The sequence below is a fragment of the Micromys minutus genome, assembly GCF_963924665.1.
Source record: "Micromys minutus genome assembly, chromosome: 13".
Classification (NCBI taxonomy): Eukaryota; Metazoa; Chordata; class Mammalia; order Rodentia; family Muridae; genus Micromys; species Micromys minutus.
Window position 1 is genome coordinate 40,009,793 of NC_137982.1, and position 21,132 is coordinate 40,030,924.

Consider the following 21,132-nt stretch of genomic DNA (forward strand, 5'->3'; position numbering starts at 1 on the left):
TGGAATGTAGAATAGTCAGAGGGTGGAACAGGATGGGGATAAAATCTGAAGTGTTAAAAATAATTAAATAGAATTTAAAAACTATAATCTTTTGCATGCAAGGCTAATTTTTTAAGCTTTTAAAGATTTCTATGAATCAGAAGCAAAAGTGAAGTAACCCAGAGAGTGATAAGGTGACCTTGTAGCTGTCCCATGGGGATTTTGCTGTTCTCAGTAGTCTAGAGACGTGCTTGTTGCTCTTGCTATTAGTATCTCATGAAGGTATAAATATCCACTACTATTATAAATGACAAATGTATATATCAAACATTTATAAGTCTTAATCACTATTCTATTGCTGTGAAAAGACACCATGATCATGGAAAAGAATCATTTACTTAGGAACTTTCTCACTGTTTTAGAGGTTTAAGGCAGGCAAGAGAGAGAGTGACAGAGAGAGAGAGAGAGAGAGAGAGAGAGAGAGAGAGAGAGGGGGGGGGGATATTTTGTTGTTTTTTTAAAATAATTTATCTACTTTTTTATTATTCACATACTTTTAAAAATATTTTTTATTGAATATTTTTAAACTTACATTTCAAATGTTATCCCCTTTGCTGGCTTCACTCTTAGTGTGGGGTTAGGCCCATTCTATGTATGCCCTTTGGCTGGCGATTCAGTCTCCGAGAACTTCAAGGGTCCAGGTTAGTTGACTCTGTTGATCTTCCTATGGAGTTTTATCCTCTTTGGGGCTCTCAATCCTTTTTCCAGCTCTTCTGCAACAGTCTCCAAACTCCACTTACTATTTGATGGTGGGTCTCTGCATCCGTCTGGGTCAGCTGCTGGGTGGAGACTCTAAGAGAACAGCCTTGCTAGACTCCTGTCTCCAAGCCTAGCAGAATATTATAAATAGTGTAAGGGGCAGGTGCTTGCTCAAGGGGATTGTTCTCTAGTTGGGCAAGTTATGGCTTAGCTATTTCCTCTGTTCTCTCTCTTCAACTCTAGATTTCTTGTAGACAGGCTAGATTTGGGGTTGAAAGTATTTTGGCTAGGTTGGTGTCTTTATCTCTTACTGGGGTTCCTGCCTGGCTACATGCATCTTTAGGTTCCATACTCCTAATGTAGTGTGTCACAACTAAGGTGAACCTCATTGATTCTTGGATGCCTCCCCTATCCCAAGTCTCTGACATGCCCTGGAGATGCCCTCCCTCTCTACCCAACTGCAGATTTCTATTCATTCTCATGGTCATTCTTCCATCTCTCCATTTCTCCCCCTAACCTGAACATCCCCCTTTTCCCTCCCCATCCCCTTTCCCACCCTGTTCCCTCTTCCTTCTAACTGAGATTCAAACATCCTCACTTGGGCTTCCCTTCTTGCTTAGCTTCTTTGGGTCTGTAGACTGCAGCGTGGGTGTCCTGTGCTTTGTGGCTAATACCCGCTTATAATCAAGTACTTGCCATGCAGGTCCATTTGGGACTGGGTTACCTCACTCAGAATGTTATCAAGTTTCATTCCCTTGCCTTTGAAATCCACTAGGTGGCTTCCTACAACAAAGAATTAAGTAACTCAAAAATTAACAGTGATCATTGAGAAACCCTTAGGGAAAGATGCGCTTTGATGTCCAATGATTATTTTGTACTGGATATTATTTGTTTTTATTTCTTACTTATACATAAAACGATTGAGAAAAGTCATAAACTTAATCTTTACAATGATCAGTTATGTTTCTTTATTTTAGGAGTAGTGCCGTTTAGATCCGCATAAAGATTTATTTTGGAGCTTCCTCCACGAATGTGCTCTATGCGCAATCTATGTCAGAAAGTTATCAGGACCTGACTGGGTTCACTTGTGGTAGTTTTAATTAAAAATAAATAATTTCAGTCAGGAGGCAATGAAGGGAAAGTACTTTTTACATCATTATTTGATGATAACAGACTCCAAAGTCTCCCAGACCACAACATTATAGAGGTTGTACCATGACCGCATACAAAAAACATCTTCTGCAAACACATTTGCTCAGTAACTTTCTGTTTATTCTCACAGTGGTGCCACATGTAACATCTCTTGTTGGAAGGACTCTTCTTTTAACATAGATTACTTAATCTTCCCGAATTCATCTTTAAAAACTGTTGCTTTTGTGGATCTCAAAGTTTATTTGAATATTCAGGACACTGTGGTTTATATATGCCCACTATTTATGTTCTGCTACTTTCAAATAAATATCAATATTAAAAGGAAGATCCCTCTCTGACCCTTACACAGGTTGATAGAGGCATGCACTACATTACTGTTTAAAGACAAGATAAACTAGAGGAAAGCTGCTCAGACAGAGGCACATGGAATATGATAGTCAAATAGACAAAGGCAAGAAAAGCAGGCTTAAGCCTAGCAGTCAGAATATGGCTTATTGGCAAATTATTACAGACTCTATAAAAGCATTGCTAAGAGTAATAATGATCATAATGATGAAAGTATTACTGAGTTCCAAAGAGGGTAATTATACAAAATTTGAAGCAAACAAAAACCATTATTGAACAAAAGCCATTCTGGCTATGTGTCCCGAGGAAAGATTTAAAGGTGTGTTGAGTTGTAGAGCCGGAACCAAGAAGCTGGTGTATTGTGTTTTAAAGAGGGACAAGTGATGAAGGGTGAACCTTGGGGGCAATGGATGAAGGATTGGCACAGAGAATGAGTCAAGCAATGGACTTACATTGCAAGTATTAGGAAAAATCAATAAATATTAGTGGAAATATTAGTGAAGAATCATAGATAGGCAAGGAAGAGGGTTATTAGGAAAACATACAGGGGTGATATCAATTGTTGTAGAAAATATTAAAAAATAATATTGCTTTATCTCTTTACTAGCCCTGAGGTCTCATTCCTCAGGCCCGGTTTTAGTATGGAGGCCCATGCATCCTGGAGCTGGGTCCAAGCCACCAGCAAGGGCCAACTCATCTCTGAAACTCCCTTCCATGGGCAGTTTTCTACCAACTGTTCTCTGCCTCTGTCCCGGGTATTTCTGTACCCCAAATCCCACACAAACACAACTCTACAGCCTGATAGCTTTTTCATACAGGTTTATATATTCAACTCTCAATTCACAAATCCTCTACCCAACAAGATTGCATCAAATAGATAAAGATACAAACTGCCTTTATATATGAGATATTAGACATGTAAAATTCTTAATGTTCATAGATTTTTAACACCAATAAATCCCATGTGGGTCCAGCTGGTCCTTGGGAAGCTCCATGTTGGCACGAACTCTACCCTCCATCCTCTGATTTCTTCTTACCTCTCAGCCCTCTCCCCTTCCCTCACCCCACCCAGTCACTGGCTTTCCTTTATTTTATTAGTTAAAATGGGAAGGTTCAGTTGGAGTCATGGTACTAGTGACTAGCCAGCCCTTCTTGGGGAAGTGGAATTAACATTAAAATACAAACAGCTTCAAGACAATCTACAATCAATCACTAGGAAAACAACGTAAACTAATACACACACACACACGCGCGCACACACACACACACACACACACACACACACAAGTGCTCTGATCATAACAATGGGAAATAATAGCTTTAGTAGATGAAAACCATGTGGATTTCTATGAGAATAGAGGTCTTTACCAGTTCAGAGAAGAAATCTAACTGTGGCCAACCTTGTCAGAGGTTTGCTCTTAGACTCTTCTCTCTTTCCCATAGCTATTAGAAATAAAATTCTTTGTTTTAGCTCCCTGGCATCTGGTGTTCAAATGTGACACTCTTAACTCCTCAAACAGGAGCTGACACAAACACAGTAACACCCTGGCTGCCTCTTATAGCATATAATATACAAAACGTACGCTTTAAATATACTTTACATCCCTCTTGACATGTTTTTGACTCACAAGTGACATTTGGAAATACATTGCTGCAGTTCTCTTTAGCTTACAGTGTAAAATATGGGCTGTTGGCTTTATGTTGTGTTCTCACTGACCTGGAGAAAAAAATATCACTTAAAGTCAACCACTTTCTTTAGCATCTGATTATAAATTGATGAGATGTCTTGAAGCCAAGACAGCATGCACTAAATGGTAGATGTGAAAAGCATTTGGTATCCAGGGGTGAAAATTCCTTTTAAATGTCTAAGACTGACTAATGCTTGCTTTGTTTGTATGTGTGTGTGTGTGTGTATGTGTGTGTGTGTGTGTGTGTGTGTGTGTGTGTGTGTGTGTGTGTGTGTGATCTGTGTATCACTCTCCCTTTCTTTGGCTTTCTCCTCTTTCTATTTCCACAGTACGTTGGTCATTTTGCTTAATCAAAACAAACAAAACACTTCCTAGTAGCTATTTGGTCACTTGTCTCAGTGCATTAGCCCAGCACATTGAAATTTAAGAGAATGTATCCGTCTTCAATGCCTCTTAACAGATTATTGCAAAATTGGCAGCTTAAAATTTATTTATTTTGTTTGCTCATCCTTCTCAGGCAGGGAGATTTTTTCTGCATGGAGATTCATGCACTAAGAATTTTATTCATGTATAAAATGAAATATGATTATAGTTACCTCAATCCCCCCAACAATTTCTTTCATATCCCCCAACACTTGTCTTGCTTATTTCCAATTTCTCATATGAACTAACCCCAGATTAACTAACTCAAGATGATCATATGTGCATGGGTGTGGGGCCACCTACTGGAGATGAGAAATAAACCATTGATCATATCTTCCATAGAAAATGATTCTTCCTTCTACAGCAACTTTCTACAGTACGTGTCTATCCTTATCCAGAATGGGGTATCTACCATTTACCACTGTCATCCACCATCTACCCCATCTATGCAGAGATTTTCTCTAGAATGATTTTATATGAGACATTGTGAGACCATGACCGCAGTCCCAAAGGACATGTCATGTCCCAAAGGACATGTCTCAGCATTCTTCCTCACCCTCCAGCCCTTGCATTTCTTTTGTCTTCTGTAATGAGCCTTGATGCTGGTGCTGTGGTTGACGGAGATGTTGGTTGCATTTAGGACTGAGCACTTGAGTCTCTATCTCAGGGTTTTGATCAGTTACATATCTTTCCATTGTTTGTTGCAAAAAGACAGATTCTCTGACCAAGGTTGAGAGCAACCCAGGTCTATGTACATAAACATAATTACTTAGAAGGCACTTTTCGAGCATGTCATTTAGCAACACAACAGGAGTATGTTACATCCTTGGGTCTATGACCTCTTCAGCCATAGCATTTGACCAGGACTTTGATTACCTCAGGTGGAACAGGGCTCAAATCCAATAGAAAACAGATAGTTAACGTAACAGTGGAGGCACTATTGACCACCAGAAACGTTTTAACTATAAGGTTGGTGTTTTAGTTGGGGTTTCTATTGCTTTGATGAAACCCTATAACCAAATGCAGCTTGAGAAGACAGGGTTTCTTTTTTTTTTAAATCTTTTTATTGGATATTTTAATTATTTACATTTTAACTGTTATCCCTCATTCCCCCTCTCCAATTACTCCTCCTCCTCCCTTGCTTCCATGAAGATGCTCCCACTTCCACCTACCTACTCTCACCTTATCGTCCTGACATTCCCCTACACTAGGGAAACACAGTCTATACAGGAGCAAGGGCTGCTCCTCCTATTGATGCCAGACAGTCCCATTCTCTGCTACAGAAAACAGGGTTTTTTTTCAGCTTACAGTTTCTCATCATAGTCCTTTACTGAGAGATGTCAAAGCAGAAACTCTTACAGGTCAGGAACTTAGAGACAGGAGATGATGCAGTGAGTATGGAGGATTGCTCCTTACTGTCTTCATCCTCACGGCTTCTTAGCTTGCTTTCTCATAAAATTCAGGACCACCTGCCAAGGACAACTGGGCCTTCTCACATTAACCACTAATTAAGGAACTGCTCTACAGACTTGCCCATAAGTCGGATATATGGGAGCATTTTCTCATTTGAGAACTTCTCCTCTCAAGTGACTCTAGCTTGTTGACAGAAAACTAGCCACACAGTTGGTGCCACAGCATACATGGTCCAGCACTGGTTAGAAATCATCAATATCTTTTCTCTCCCAGGATTCTTCATAGCTCTTTTCAGCACCATGAAAGCAAAGCTAGCACTAGCCAGCAGAGGGAGTTTCTGGGTCGATTTAGATTCTATATCCAGAATCCAAACAATTTGGCATCTCCATCTGTAGGGTTTTATCATGTAATTATAGTGGGTAATGAAAGGCAATGGTAATAACCTGTGTAATTTTGGCTTACTTGCTTAGTAACTCATAGGGTTGATATACCATACTGTGTACTTAGCATTATTTTCAAAAAATGACCTTTGTTCTCTGGGAACAACCCCGTGTAATCATGGAGGGAAATTTAAAAAATGTGAACAGACATAAGGAAGCCCACTTCCTCACAAACACCCATTTTTTTTTTTTAAAGAAAGGAGAGAATTAATGGAACACCTGTGAAAAGAAAGAAGAGGGAAGAATACTAAGATTTAAAGGATTAATCGGGAATAGCAGCAGGGAATGGGGAGGTTACAAGGCAGTGGGTAAGGTCATCAAAGTAAGGATACTGTTTTTGCTTCTTTAAGGTGAAATTCCTGGGTTAATACTGTCTTAAACCTCTGATGGGAGTCAGATAAAATATTTTGTGTTCTCAAGTGCTGGGGGTGTACCCCAGGAGCTGGGAAGTGAACTCCAGATGTCTGTGGGGGCAGTATTGGGACTAGGGGATGCACCCCAGTAGCTGGTGGAGGCTACTGGGAAGGTTCAGGGGACCCAGAAGGAGCAGGCCCCCATTTGGAGCATAGAAGGAAGATGCTGGCCACCTGGTGGATGTGGAGGCAAGTCATCAAAGAGTGGTGAGCAAGGAGGCAGTTCATTCAAGAGTGGCGGTGGGAGCTTCTTGACGCCTGGGGATGGGCCGGGGACTTCTCCATCTTAAAGTGGCACTGAAGAAAAAAACTGCTTGGTCTCTCGGTTCCAGTGGGTCCAAAACTTGCCCTCGGCCTGTCAACCTCCGGACTCGGCCCCTTGAAGGCAATGGTCTCACAGGGCTCAGCAACCATGAGCAGGTCCTGCCAGCGATCCCGGGGCTCGATCCTCTGCTCATCGGCAGACACGAAACGGTGGTGTGGTGCGATACCCTCTGCAACCTCAGGGTAGTCAGTCTGGAACAGCAGGCTCTGCTGGCCCATCTCTGTGTCCCTCTGCTGGTTACTTTGTAGCTAGGGAGGCCCATCTTCACCTCCACTTTGACTTTCTCTAGTGCATGCAGGCTGGGTGGTCAGGGTGGGGGTGGGTTTTGCCTCCAGGTTGGTTCTGAAAGTCCATGATGCAGCCTCGGGTGCTTTAGGGGGACAGGAAGAAACCTTAAAGCCCACAGACCGGGCAGCCGCCATGGGCAAACCGTGTAGCTCCTCACCCGGAACTTCTCTAGGAATAGACTTAGACATACTTATGGGAAACAGGACATATTTTCATTATTGACCATGTATGTGGGCTCCACTGTGCTTCTGCTCAACATACATGTAGCCTGGGCTCCTAGAAACCTTGGAAGCCCAGGTAGTATTACCCTCGCACCACTGCCTAAGCTCATTTGTGATTGTGTGTTGTCAAGTACGGCTCTAATCCCTTCATGTAAACTGTGCCATTCTGACCTTCCTGTGTGTGAAGTAGGACACTCTCACGTTTTCAATGAGAAACAGAGATCCATGTAAGGGAAATGATGCATCCAGGAAGTTCATTCAGAAGGCTATGGTTTGTTTGGTATCCATATTCGGCTGTGACTCGGACACATACACGACCACCTGTTATGTGTGCTATGCTGCTTCTCTGCGTTAGCACAAACGGAAGAACAAGCAGACATCCGTGTGTGGCTAAATGTTTGCCTTTGGTGGCTGCCTGTCTCAATTTCGTCTCACACTACACACCCAGGTTATAGATTTGAATAGATTACTTTGAAACTCCAGACTGGGCTTTCTTAACTTCGGCATCCAGGAGTCATTTACACAAGATACTTAAAAAAAAAAAAAAAACTAAGATTGGAGAGAGGAAAAAAAATAACACTGTTATTAGAGAGTGATATTAGATATAATGAATTTACCTCTAAAAGTGTTATTCTCACTGGGGCACACAATAAATACAATGTAAGTTAATTTTTAGCGACTTTTATTTTAGATTCTATTAACAGTTTTGATTATCAAGTATAACTACAATGTAATTTTTTTTGACAAACTCAAACATTTGAGCATTCATGGGTCTATGGGATTTGTAAACAGCATTCATATATTCATGGCTACTTACTCATTTTCTGGAAGCAATTCTTGATTGCTTTCCTTAGAAAACTAATAACATTGTGAGAACATATACTTAAAAATTGGTGGCTCCAAACATAGGTTCTAAACCCAGATCAAGTACTGACCATCCTTACTTTGTCACCTCCTTTTCATGACTTCCTTTATCATATGACGAATCTGCTAGTATGGGCTGCTTTATTTACATATTAACATGTGACGAATCTGCTAGTATGGGCTGCTTTATTTACATATTAACATTTGATGAATCTCCTAGTATGGGCTGCTTTATTTACATATGCATTTGTTTTTCACTCTTATAAAACTATCAAAATTCTACAAAGTCGTGCTAAACATTTATAATTGCAAATTGTGACAATTTGAATTTAGAAATAGCCCACAGACTTCTTGTACTTTTTACACAGGGAGAAGAGATATAACAGAAAAATGAGATTCTCCCATTTTCATGCAAACTATGTGCATGGATTTGTGGTCACATATATATTTTTTCTATTCAATGTCACCGTTCTATGCCAACAGGTAAAATAATTTTAGTTACTGGTAGCTTCCATAGGTGACATTTTATAATTAGCGCAAACACTAATCAACATGAAAAGGTGTGTAAGCTTTTACCGTTTACTAAATGCTATCCTAGTGTCAAATACCATCTTTTAAATTGATACAATGTCATAAGTAGTGATTTTGAAGATAAACATATATGCATATAAAACAACATCACATTTAAAATTATGTAATTCTGAATGAAATATGTTCAACATGATGTAGAAAAAGAGAAACTTTATAGCTGTTCACATTTAGTAATGTTAAAAAAAATGTGTTGAGAAACCAGCTGACAACATATTTTAAATTTACACAAAAATCAGTCACTGCAAAATCAATAATAGTAAATTACAGATAATCCATAACAAACATCCACACAGACTGCATCCATAAAATGTACAATATTTTATATTCTTATGTATGCAAAATAATAAACATCCTGATTTCTTAATTAAATGTATTAAAATTGTCAAAAACGGTAAGGTTTTGTGTGGCTCCCTAATTAAGTTGCCTAAACATATTTTAGCTGCTTGACAGATACATAATGCTCTATACTGTCCAGCTTAGCACTCCTTGGCATTTTCCATAGAAATGTAAAAGTAGCTCCCCCAACTGCTAATGATTAGAGATGGTTGTAAACAACCTTCAGCCTTGCACTTAGTCTCTTAGAGAACTTAGGATGAACATTTGGAAAGAGACTCAGCTATAGGATAAAGTCCATAATGTGGGAACTTGGGCACGTTCTCTCTAATTATCTTTGTCCTTTATTTTTTCTTCTCTCCCTCTCTTTATCTCTGACTCTTCTCTTCCCTTGGGATGTTTAATCCTTCCTTTTAAACCAGGCAAGAAATAAGGAATGTGTTTTAATGACTTATTATATCAATATTTTGTGTTACTTTTCAATTTCAAAGGCAAATTGATTAAGTATGTCTTACATATTTACTTCAAAGTCTCCTTCAGAATCTTCTAGATAAAGCTCCTTTATTTACATGGCCCATTGGCTCATATTTTTTTTTCTCTGCAAGGATAAAGTGTTGGAGGAAAGATTTTACATTGCTGGAATAAAAATAATGAAAGAATTTGTCAGGGTCATTCTTTTTTATAAAAAAAAAAACAAGTACTTTAAAAACATGGAGTCAATTTCTAATCATTGGTATGGTAAGTGCAACTCTCTCAAAATGTTCATGTTCTGAAAATGGTGAGCCCGGACTATTTTACTGATCAATGCAAAATATATTTCACACCATGAATTAGAATATGAAGAAGGAAGTGACAGCTACATTATTTACAGGGGGAAATAGTAGTGCTTTAGTGGATTAATTCTTCATTTAGGGAAGTCACTGGCAATAAAGAAAGCCAGTGAGACTCACTCTTTGAATGACATTCATTCACACAAAACAACACCTGGTGAGCAGAGAGACATCAAAAGCCTGGTGTTCTGTGTAATGTGCGAAGCTGCCAAGCTCATTAAGGATTGTATGTAAGAGATGCAGTACATAATGTGCTCTAGTCATCTGCTCAAACAAGTGCTAAAGTATCAGGTAGCTAATTGCATTTCAGGATACATCTCATTAGAAAGGAAACATGAGATGTGCTTCGATATAAAGTCTGACAAACCAAAACTGCACAAGAAGACAAATGTAACAACTACCCTGAAGAGGTGAGTTATGAGCCATTGGGCAAACTGGATTGCATTAGTAAATAAAGCGCCATGAATTAACTTTTCGGCTAACGATATTCATATGTTTATATTGAGAAACCTAATATTTATATTTTAAACAATGTTTCAAGGTCTGTGGTTATTGGACTGACCAGAGTGGAGCAGAAGGCTGGGAAGCCGTTCTCTGTGATGTGTGCCTGCATTTTGGGGGAAAATCGTGTGAGCACAAAATGCCAAAGATGGCCATACGTCAATGTGTGAATGTGAATGATGCTAATCTATACAAACGAAAGCGATTTCTTAAATAAGTAGCCCACATATGTGTTTCTATCCCATGATAATTTATAGATACCTATAAGTTGCTTTTGATGCAATGTAGGCTAAGTTTCAGCACCTCAATATATAAACTGAACTCTCTCTGGATAAAGAATCTTACTTCTTAATAATAAGATGCTTTGACAAAACCTTCGTCACTAATCCCATCTCTTTTACAAGGAATTTCATAGCAAACAAAAGGCAAAATATTTACATTGAATTCCAATTCATAGCTAATTCTGATTGTATTTGTGACTGTGTGCATGTATGCGTATATACCTGAATTTTTATATTCACATGGATACACATTTTCTTAGAATCTAGACAAAAGAAATGAAGGCAAAGGAGAAAATGTTCTAAAATGTTCTACCTGATTTTCTGATTTTTAAAACGATGAAATCACCCTTGAATACAGTAATGATTATTCCCTGCAAAGTTACACTCACAAATCTTAAAGAATCATTTACCATCTCAAAAAATAGCCATGTGTAAATGCTCCCCACTGTCTCATTGGATCAGAGCTACTGGTTGTGCTGCCTTTGAGAGTATTCTGATAAAAAGAGTTTGGCATAGACCTCAGTAAAGAGTCTTATTAACACGAGTGAGTCCCCTTCACAGGCTGTAAACAGTGTATCAAAACCCAGACTCTATTTCCTGCTTTCGTCTTTCTCTTTGTCTTCTTTCTCTGTCTTATCTGTTTCATATTTCTCCTGATCTGGCTTGGTGACACTGTCGTAGGAAGGTGGAGAGATGGCAGAAGCAGTTGCATCTGTCTTTTCTGGACTTGAGTTCTCATTGACATTATCAAAAACTATATCTTCTTTGTTGGGCAAATCATCATCCCTGTCTCCATCTTTTATGTATATACTTGAGATATTCTTGACGTTTTGCCTCAGGCGGTACCGTCTGTAAGCACGCTGAATGATGGTTGCAGACACATCTTCTTGTTTTCTCTTCAGTGTGGTTGTGATGGGTTCATAGGACACTTTAGAAGGATTGGCTGACATAAACCGCTCTTCCATCTGGGAACGAAGAGAATCCATCTCTCCACTCTCGCCCAAGACCCGCTTTGTAAAAGCAAATAAGATGTCCAGGCAGTGGATGCGGTCTCCACTCACCATGGGCAGGTCCATGGCGATCAGCTGGACTTTGTTTGGCTTTGCGATGAGGAGGGGAGGGTCCAGGGCAGCTGCAAAGTCAGAGAGTTTGCAGAACTCTATGAACTGAGTGGCGTCGGGGTCGAACTTCTCCCAGACCTCGTAGAACATCTCAAAGTCGTCCTCACTCAGGGGCTCAGTACTTTCTTCTGTGGCGACGCTGAAATTCTCCAGGATGACAGCGATGTACATGTTCACCACAACCAGAAAGGAGATGATGATGTAGCTGACAAAGTAGAAAATCCCCACAGAGGGGTTCCCGCAGTCTCCTTCCACTGAACTTCCTGGGTGAACTTTTTTCGGGTCACAGTCGGGAGGTGCGCTGTTGAGGATGGGGGCCAGCAGCCCATCCCAGCCCGCAGACGTGGTGATTTGGAACAGGCAGATCATACTGTTGCCGAAGGTCTCAAAGTTGAACATGTCATTAATTCCAGCTTCCTTTTTAACGTAGGCAAAGTTGGACATCCCAAAGATGGCGTAGATGAACATGACCAGGAAAAGCAGGAGGCCGATGTTGAACAGAGCAGGAAGGGACATCATCAGAGCAAAGAGCAGTGTGCGGATCCCCTTGGCGCCCTTGATCAGGCGTAGGATTCGTCCAATCCTGGCCAAGCGGATGACTCGGAACAGCGTAGGGGACACAAAATACTTCTCTATCATCTCAGCGAGAAACATTCCTGTATTGGAGAGGAAAAAATTAACAGAAATGTTTAAAGATTCATGTATCACAATATCATGAATCTAAATAGATTCATTCGACATCTGATAAATTCAAAATTGCTGTTCTATCTTGATTTGATACTTTATTAACTGCTTGTGACAGTTTTTCATCTTAACTAAATTCATGGGCACACTTCTATTTTGGCTGGTAAGATTTTTCTTTTTCATTCTCTTGAGACTAAAGTTTGCATCGTGAATAAAAAAGATTATGCATGCTCATGTTAAAAATTTTATATACAGGGCTCAGAATGGAGCTCAGTGCTAGAGCTATGCGTAAACTAAATCCTACTAATAAAACACAAGAGAATATGTGTGTACACGTGTGTGTGTGTGTGTGTGTATGTGTGTGCGTGTGCATGCATGTGAGAGAAATTATATATGTGTAAATAAAATCACTTATAAAAATTAACTTAAAACAGTATTTTCTTTTTCCCTCCCTCCCCCTTCCTTCCTTCCTTCCTTCCTTCCTTCCTTCCTTCCTTCCTTCCTTTCTTACTTCTTCCCTTCCTTTCTTTTTCTTTTTGAGATAGAGTGTAACTATGTAACCTTTACCCTTGGAAAGAGAATGGGAGTTGCTATGTAATCTGGGTTGGCTTGGAACTCACAGAGATCTACCTTTTTTTGTCCTATGAGCAGTGGGTCACTCCAGCTGCCCGTGTCTTAAATATCATCCTTTGATTTTTATGGCTATCAAACTGCATACATCCTAATTGTGCATTAAGTCTAGTGTTTAGTTTCTCAGGATTCTTTATTCCCACACACTGCTGCAGATTTTCTCACCGCTGTATTTTCCATCTTTATAAAAACTTTCCCTGATAGTTTTATTAAAATTATAAATTCATTTCCATAGAAGGTGGTCACTAAGGCTGGAGAGGGCCCTCAGAGGTTACAGTTTCTTGCTGCTTTTGCAGGGGAACCAAGTTCTGTTCTCAGTCCCTATATCTGGTGACTCACAACAGTCTATAACTTCAGCTCCAGGGGTGTAGTATCTTCTTTTTGGCATCTGTGGGAGCCCAGACACATCATATACATTCACACACATACACACACATATGAATAAAAGTTAACAAATATTCAGAAAGTTGTAATTTCAAAAAATAATCTGAAAGCCTTTGGAAGCAAGTATAAGATAAGCCTTTAATTATTTCAGCTTTTTTTGTCCTTTACTTTTATTCATAGATATCTGATAAATTATATGGTAAATTTATTACTATATTTGTAATCTTATTTTTATTATAAGTTTGAATTAAACTTTTATTCAAACGTGCTTTCTATCTTTTTTCCTTTGGTCAACATTTCAGAAAATTATCAATGTTGATATGCAATTTATAATTTGACTTTCCTGAACTCCAATTGATTTATTGTTATCATTATTTTCTTAAGTTTGAGATTGTCTCACTAGGTAGCCTAGGATGGTCTGGGACTCCATATCCTCCTGGTAAAGCCCCTTCATGCTGGGATTACAGAGAGTTGTGCAGGGCCACCGGCAACTTTCTCCCATTCAGAGAGTGCCATGATTTCATGAGGATAAAGACAAGTTACTCCTGAGTTTTAATGCACACAGCTCCTTGTTCTCTTATTTGACCCCCTGGATAGCATCGCTAAGACTATGTTCTTTCCTTGTCCTGACTGACCGGGAAAGTTTCCATACTTACACTTTATCTTGTCACGATGATGTTACTACCTGAATTTTAATTAGCTTGGGTATATCACATCGGGTAACAATATTGTTTCATTGAAAACTGGTTTTAAGTCATTTGGCATCTTTTTATTGTGTTTCTGGCATGTTGGACATAGAGAGACCCAGAAAGAGATGACGGTGAAAGAAAAGACGCACAAGTCATATCTGTGCTGCACAGACACAGCTGCTAGATGAGAAATAACTGAATGTAATAGACTGATTAGTATTAGTATTAGTATTAGTTTTAAGAGATGAAATGTCAATTTTTTTGACATTTTAAGTCCGGGATGAATTTCAAAAATAAGCTGGTATCCATATCAATTAGCCTTGACCATGCTAAAATAAAAATAATTGCATATTCTTTACTGGTTTCCAAGACACCTCCATGAATAGATGTCTATAATCAGGTTTCTTGGGGGCAGATTTGGAAATTGATCTCAATGGGAATTCTTTCTGACAGACATTTGGCTTTCAGGGCTGTGGTTTGAACTTGGAAGTTCTGGGGCAGAACTTTGTTTTCCTTCTAAATCTCCTTCCTTCTCTCATGCTAATAGTTCACTGGACAGTAAAACAGACCTCATACGTTCAGGCACTTCTTAGAACACATGCCGACTATATCCAAAATTAAGATTTGACTAGTTAATGGCCTTACCTACAATGGAGAGGATGACCACCACAAAATCGAAAATGTTCCATCCGATGGTGAAGTAGTAATGCCGGAGGGAGATAAGCTTCAGCACACACTCCCCAGTGAAGAGGATAATGAAGACCATGTTGATCCAATATAGAACAAAATCCATGTACTCAGTTTGCCCCTCTTTTTCTACCATCATGGTCACCATGTTGAGGCATATAAGAACCATGATGGTGATATCAAAAGCTTGGTTTGTTACTAGGTCAAATATGCATCCTTGGAATTTGTTCTGAAAAAAAGAAAAAAACAGAAGTGAGACAGAATGCTGATTAAAATTCATTATGTACAATTATAAACATATAAAGGTTTGGGGAGGAGTTGAGAGAGGGGACAATCATAATAAAATATATTGTATAAAAATAAATACATTTTGTAAAAGAATAAAAATATGCTACAAATTTAGGACTCGGACATGGTTAGGAGAATGAATATTGAAGATCCGTGTGTGTGTGTGTGTGTGTGTGTGTGTGTGTGTGTATTTACCCCTGGCCTCGGAATTGGTTTTTGTGGTTTCTTGGACCCCAGCTTCTTCATTGCATTATAGTATTTCTTCTGTTCTTCTGTCATAAAGATGTCTTGACCTCCAAGGTAAAGGAATAAAAAAGAAATACAATTAATACCAGAACCAAAGTGTAATTTATTCTTCTACTTCATGAAAAGGTTAGATATGTTAATATAATGATGATCTTCACTTTGCTAATACCTAGGAGCTATCCATAAGATGCCTAAAAAAGGATTACCTATGTATAAACATGGTCATACTCTAATTCAATTATGTAGAGTATACACAGCACATAATCATGACCGGCTCCATTACCTTTTGATATATTAATATGTTCTTCTTAAGCCTAATTGTTGAGGTTTTATTTCCTCTGCTATCTCTCTTACTAGAAAATATTTGTGCTAAGTAACAGATATATTAGGAAGATTTAAAAATGTCTTTCATGCATTGGATGATGTATATAGGACTCTATATATATGTATATAGGACTCTAACCATAAGTAGGGTTCTAAAATAATATCTAAGCACTAATTTTCTATTAATTTATATTCATTTCCCAATTATGCCATTTCATTAATGGAGAAAAAAATACAGATAATTCTAGAAATGCTTATACAGTTCTTTATCTATGTCAATATCTATGTCTGTGTCTGTCTTTATGTAAAGAAACTGGGTTTTTAATAATCCTCTGGTTTCAATATAAATATTTCATTGTATATCAACATTATACTTGTAAAGTTCAGGTACAACAAAAGCTACTAGTGATCAGCCTTGAGATATCTGAAAGACTATCAAATAATTAAACAGAAAGAAATGCAGTCACTCAGCAGATGCTGGCAAGGTTGTGGAGAAAAAGGAACACTTCTCCACTGTTGGTGGGGTTGTAAACTGATACAACCACTCTGGAAATCAGTCTGGCGATTCCTCAGAAAATTGGACATAGTACTACCCGAAGATCCAGCTATTCCACTTCTGGGCATATACCCCAGAGACACTCCAATATACAACAAAGATATATGCACTACAATGTTCATAGCAGCTTTATTTATAATAGCCAGAAGCTGGAAAGAACCCAGATGTCCTTCAGTAGATGAATGGATACAAAAATTTTGGTACATTTACACAATGGAGTACTACTCAGCTATCAGAAACAATGACTTAATGAAATTCTTAAGAAAATGGATGCATCTAGAGAATATCATCCTGAGTGAGATAACCCAGTCACAAAAGAACAGACATAATATGCAGTCACTGATAGTGGGATGCTAACCCCAGAGGCTCGGACTGCCCCAGAAACAACTCACAGACTGTGTGAAGCTCAAGAAAAAAAGAAAAGAAAAGAAACAAACAAACAAAAAAACCCATTATGCTCATTCCTTACACACCAAGAAAACTTTGACTAGTTCCAGGTTACATACTGGTTTACATGTACTTTTTGCTCATTGTAACTAGTAAGACCTTAATACAGAGTATCAAACCTTAAAAAAAAAAAAAGAAAAAAAGAAAAAAAAAAAACCCAAAGCACTGACAAAAATGTATTTGTATACATTTATGCAAAAATGTTTAAAATTTTTTCTTTTATCTTTGTTTTTTAAAATAAAGTTAAAAAAAAAGAAATGCAGTCACTAAGATTAAACAGCAATAACTGATGTCAAAATCACATTTTAAGCCTTTTTTTTTTCAGTAGAAAAGATAAAATCCCAGAAAGGAAGACTAGAAACTTTGGTTACTTCTTGATGCTTTGCTGACTTCTGAAGGCTATATCCAATTTTCACAGCCTTGAATAGAGTTTTCCCTGGTCTTTGCTATTGCACTTTTAAACTCAAAGCATAATGTAAAATAATTTGTGTGTTATAGATTCATTTCTGAGACCGTGAAGCTCCAATTTATAGTGTCTTGAAGTTGAGGACAACCTGGCTGTGGCTTTCATTTTTTTCCTGGTTTAAATTATATTCATCTCCATTTTGGGTTTATTTTTTGCTTCTCATATGCCTAACAGGAGCTACACTTTCTTTTTCTTAGATTGTATTCACTCTTCCTAGTTGGCCCACCATCTTTATGTTACTTATTTTGGTACTCGTCTGGTGACAGAGAGTTCATGCTAATGTTAAGAGCAGTGTGGGTCCTGAGTGTTAGTAGTAGTGACTGACTCTCTTCACACATCAGAAACTAAACAAAAGTTGGAAACAACACATGGAAAAGAAATTTGAAGCCCAAAACAATCTTGCAGACTTTGTTTTCCAAGGAAGATATTCTGTTTCTAAAATATCATGATGGGTATGGTGAACCTTAGAGGAAGCTGTGCAACCCAGAGCCTTGAACTGTTGTTTTACTACACACCATATAGGCTTGTGCAAAGAAGGCTTCTAGAACAGACAGATGGACATTTCACAGGTCAGGTTGTGCTATCTGAATGCTCACTGATGTCAAAACTGTATTGCGGATCAGTTAAGACTTGGTTTGTATCTTTGTTCAAATCTCATCTCTCTTGTCCATACGTAAGCTTCCTGGTTCCCTCAGTGCATTGTTATCATATTGTTATATAAAAATATGCCATTTACTCCCTGGGAGGATCAACCGAAATCATACTTGACAAACACCTAGCAGAGAAACGCTTTATAAATGCCCTATGTTAACTTGAAATGTTTCAAATTCTGAATGTCTTGAGAAGTGGCAGGATACCCAAAGGAGAGAATGCCATTCTTAACCCAGTGGCTTAGTGAAAATGCAGGTACACTTCAGATTTTATGCTAGTTACCTCTATCCTATGTCTACAATTGTCTTTTTGTTTAGGTTTGGGCCTCCTACCTTATTATCTTAATTTACACACACACACACACACACACACACACACACACACACACACACACACATGCTAATATTTAATATTTAGAAATAAAAGGAAATGTGACATCTGAAACATTTGGGGCTCCTAAATTTTGAATGCCAGGTGTTTTAGTGTAGTTGCACCCATCATCCTTATAAAGACATTAGGAGGGTTGTTGTTACTTAGAATTTATGCATAGGTTCTAACATCCATAGTCAGTATATGTTATCTTCCTAATTTTCCATTGTATAACTTGAACCTAGTCATAACTTACTTACTCATCTTCAGTTGCATGCTGATGATTAATTATAGGAATTTAACTGTCACATGAACGCATTCACAATGAAGACAGTATTAGCAGAAATAATGTATTGCTGAGAAAACTAGTAAAATATGAGTATATCTTTCAAAGCAATTGGTAGAGACATTAACTGTCTTTAAACTACTTACATTTAGGATATTTAAGAGTCTACCTTGAATCCCAGATTACATATGGACTTTGAAACTAATAGACATTTTGCTGTGCTCGTGGCATTAAATTCTGTGCACTATATACATGCCAACGCATACATACGTGTACTTATAGGCACAAACCTGGAATGTGGAATAATCTTCTGTAGTAATCCCACACCTAGTTCTGTGAACATCTCTGTTTCTTTGATGGTACTCAAGCTGAAGCTAACCATCGAGAAACCTAAGACATAGATTCTGCTGCTTGACATTCACAACAACCATATAGACACTCCTTGAGAGAATGCCTCATTTGAATATGTTCCCTTAATTTAAATGTTCTAAGAGCAGCTCAGGGGGCAGATTAAACAGGATCTGGACTAACCTGTGTTTGTCCAGTCATATACACATTTATTAAAGCTCAGTTTCATAATCTGTGGTTGAAAGAATTCTGGGGCTTGGCTTTTGATGAAGCTATTCTCTAGGGTCAGATTGTAAATGTCACATAATCTTCCTTAGATGTTAACTACATCTCATTCCTCTAAACTGCACATGTGAGGCACCTTATGCAGCACCAGAAACAATGAAATTCCAACAATGTCAGTGATGCATGTTGTTCCTTGCTTGAAATATACAATGACATATCATCAGCTCCTACTGAATATTTAATAAGGATTTTCAAATCTGCTTTCCTGAAACTACAATCATCATGTATTCTTAAAATTTTTCTGTCTTCAAATCTGAACTCCATATTAATGGAGTGAGGTGCTGTTCATCCCGAATAGCTGCCTCCTTTATTAGGGCTAGACGTTATGCCCCCGTATCTGTTCTTCTTTATGAGGTCAGCCTACTCACAGACCTCCCAGTTGCTCTTTCTTACCTCCAAAAGCAAATCAAATACCACCTACACCTATGTCAGCTTTCTGACAACTCGTGGGCACTGCTGTAAAATTTTCTCATTGTGCTTTCAACTATTTTACACGTGCAGTGTGGCAGATGGAATAAAATATTTGATGAAATATCCAACAGAGAGGAGATATATTACTGATTCTACCTAGTCTGATATCCGATTTGGAATAATCCCTTGCTCCGTGTGCCTTTCTTCTTTTCGCCTTTCCTACTTGTATTTGCTTACTTATTTCCATGCTGGGACAAACACAGGGCCTTGTGCTTCCTAGGAAAATGCTTTACATGTGTCAAATCCCCAACTCCATATCCTCTTTCCTAAGACTTTGTAGCAGCTATTAGGACTATAATGGTTGACTATATAAGTTTAATTTCAAGAAGTTCATCCTTTCCCAGTGCAATGAAGAAAACACTTAAATACTTATCTTCTTTTTCTGTTGGTTGAAATTGTCTATGATGACTCCAATGAACAAGTTCAAAGTGAAGAATGAGCCAAAGATGATGAAGATGACAAAGTAAATGTACATGTAGAGGCTGTATTCATATTTCGGCTGCTCATTTACCTGCAGGGAGTCAATAGTACGTTGATTGTCAAATTGATAATTTCCAGTCATACGTGGGCTGGAAAAAGTCAGTGTTTCAGAAGCATACAAATTCAGCAGTAAGCACGTATTTAATAGATGCTTACACTGTATTCTCACACAATCTTCAAGCAATATATAAAAAGACCTTATCATAGGCAGTGATTGATCTCTGACTGATAGGACAAGTCACCAGATCAATGGCGGAAGGAATTCCCTTAATTTCCAAATGAAGTTGTAAAAGGGATCCTTCCAGAGTCATATTAATTTTATTATATTTCCATTATTTATAAATGTGTCTTTGCTGGATTTGACAGGAACATAATAAACCAGCCAGTAATCATTAAAATTTATTGGCACAAATTTTGTTGCAAAGTGTTCCAAGACACAAAAACCAGTAAAAACTACAAATCAAAATCGCTTTACTTTTATTTTGATCAGCTAGTATTTGCTGTTTATTGGTTACTAGTAGCCTATGCTAGGTTCTGGATGGTGGATCCTCACAAGGAACCTGTGAAGGAGACACTGGGTTATTTAATTTTTTTTCAGTAGACTGTCCAGACTAGGTTGCAGAATTTGCACAATGTAGCAGACTCAGAATTTACACTGGGTTCATCTCCAAATGCTATACTCCCAAGTAATTGAAATTAGTAGGGAGGAAGCTTGTATGTGTCATTTAGGGCACTAGAGAAAGAATTTCATATTCTAAAGCCATACTAAAAATAAATAAATAAAATTTAAGATTTACTCTTAGGTTGATCAATACTTACATTAACAGAGTCAACTGCTGCATACATAATATCCATCCATCCCTTAAATGTTGCC

General features: G+C 38.2%; 1 protein-coding gene across 5 annotated transcripts in view; it reads right to left on the reverse strand.

Moving 5' to 3' along the window:
- Positions 1-11,436: 11,436 nt before the first annotated feature.
- The window catches only part of SCN9A (sodium voltage-gated channel alpha subunit 9), a gene marked incomplete at both ends in the record, with an annotated part of 73,899 nt that continues 64,203 nt past the window's right edge, over positions 11,437-21,132 (reverse strand). For all 5 annotated transcript variants that reach the window (XM_080927890.1, XM_080927889.1, XM_080927888.1 and 2 more), the window contains 5 exons: positions 11,437-12,623; positions 15,000-15,270; positions 15,525-15,622; positions 20,148-20,289; positions 21,078-21,131. In XM_080927890.1, the coding sequence (XP_080784016.1) occupies positions 11,437-12,623; positions 15,000-15,270; positions 15,525-15,622; positions 20,148-20,289; positions 21,078-21,131 (1,752 nt within the window). The remainder of the gene's footprint in view (positions 12,624-14,999; positions 15,271-15,524; positions 15,623-20,147; positions 20,290-21,077; position 21,132) is intronic.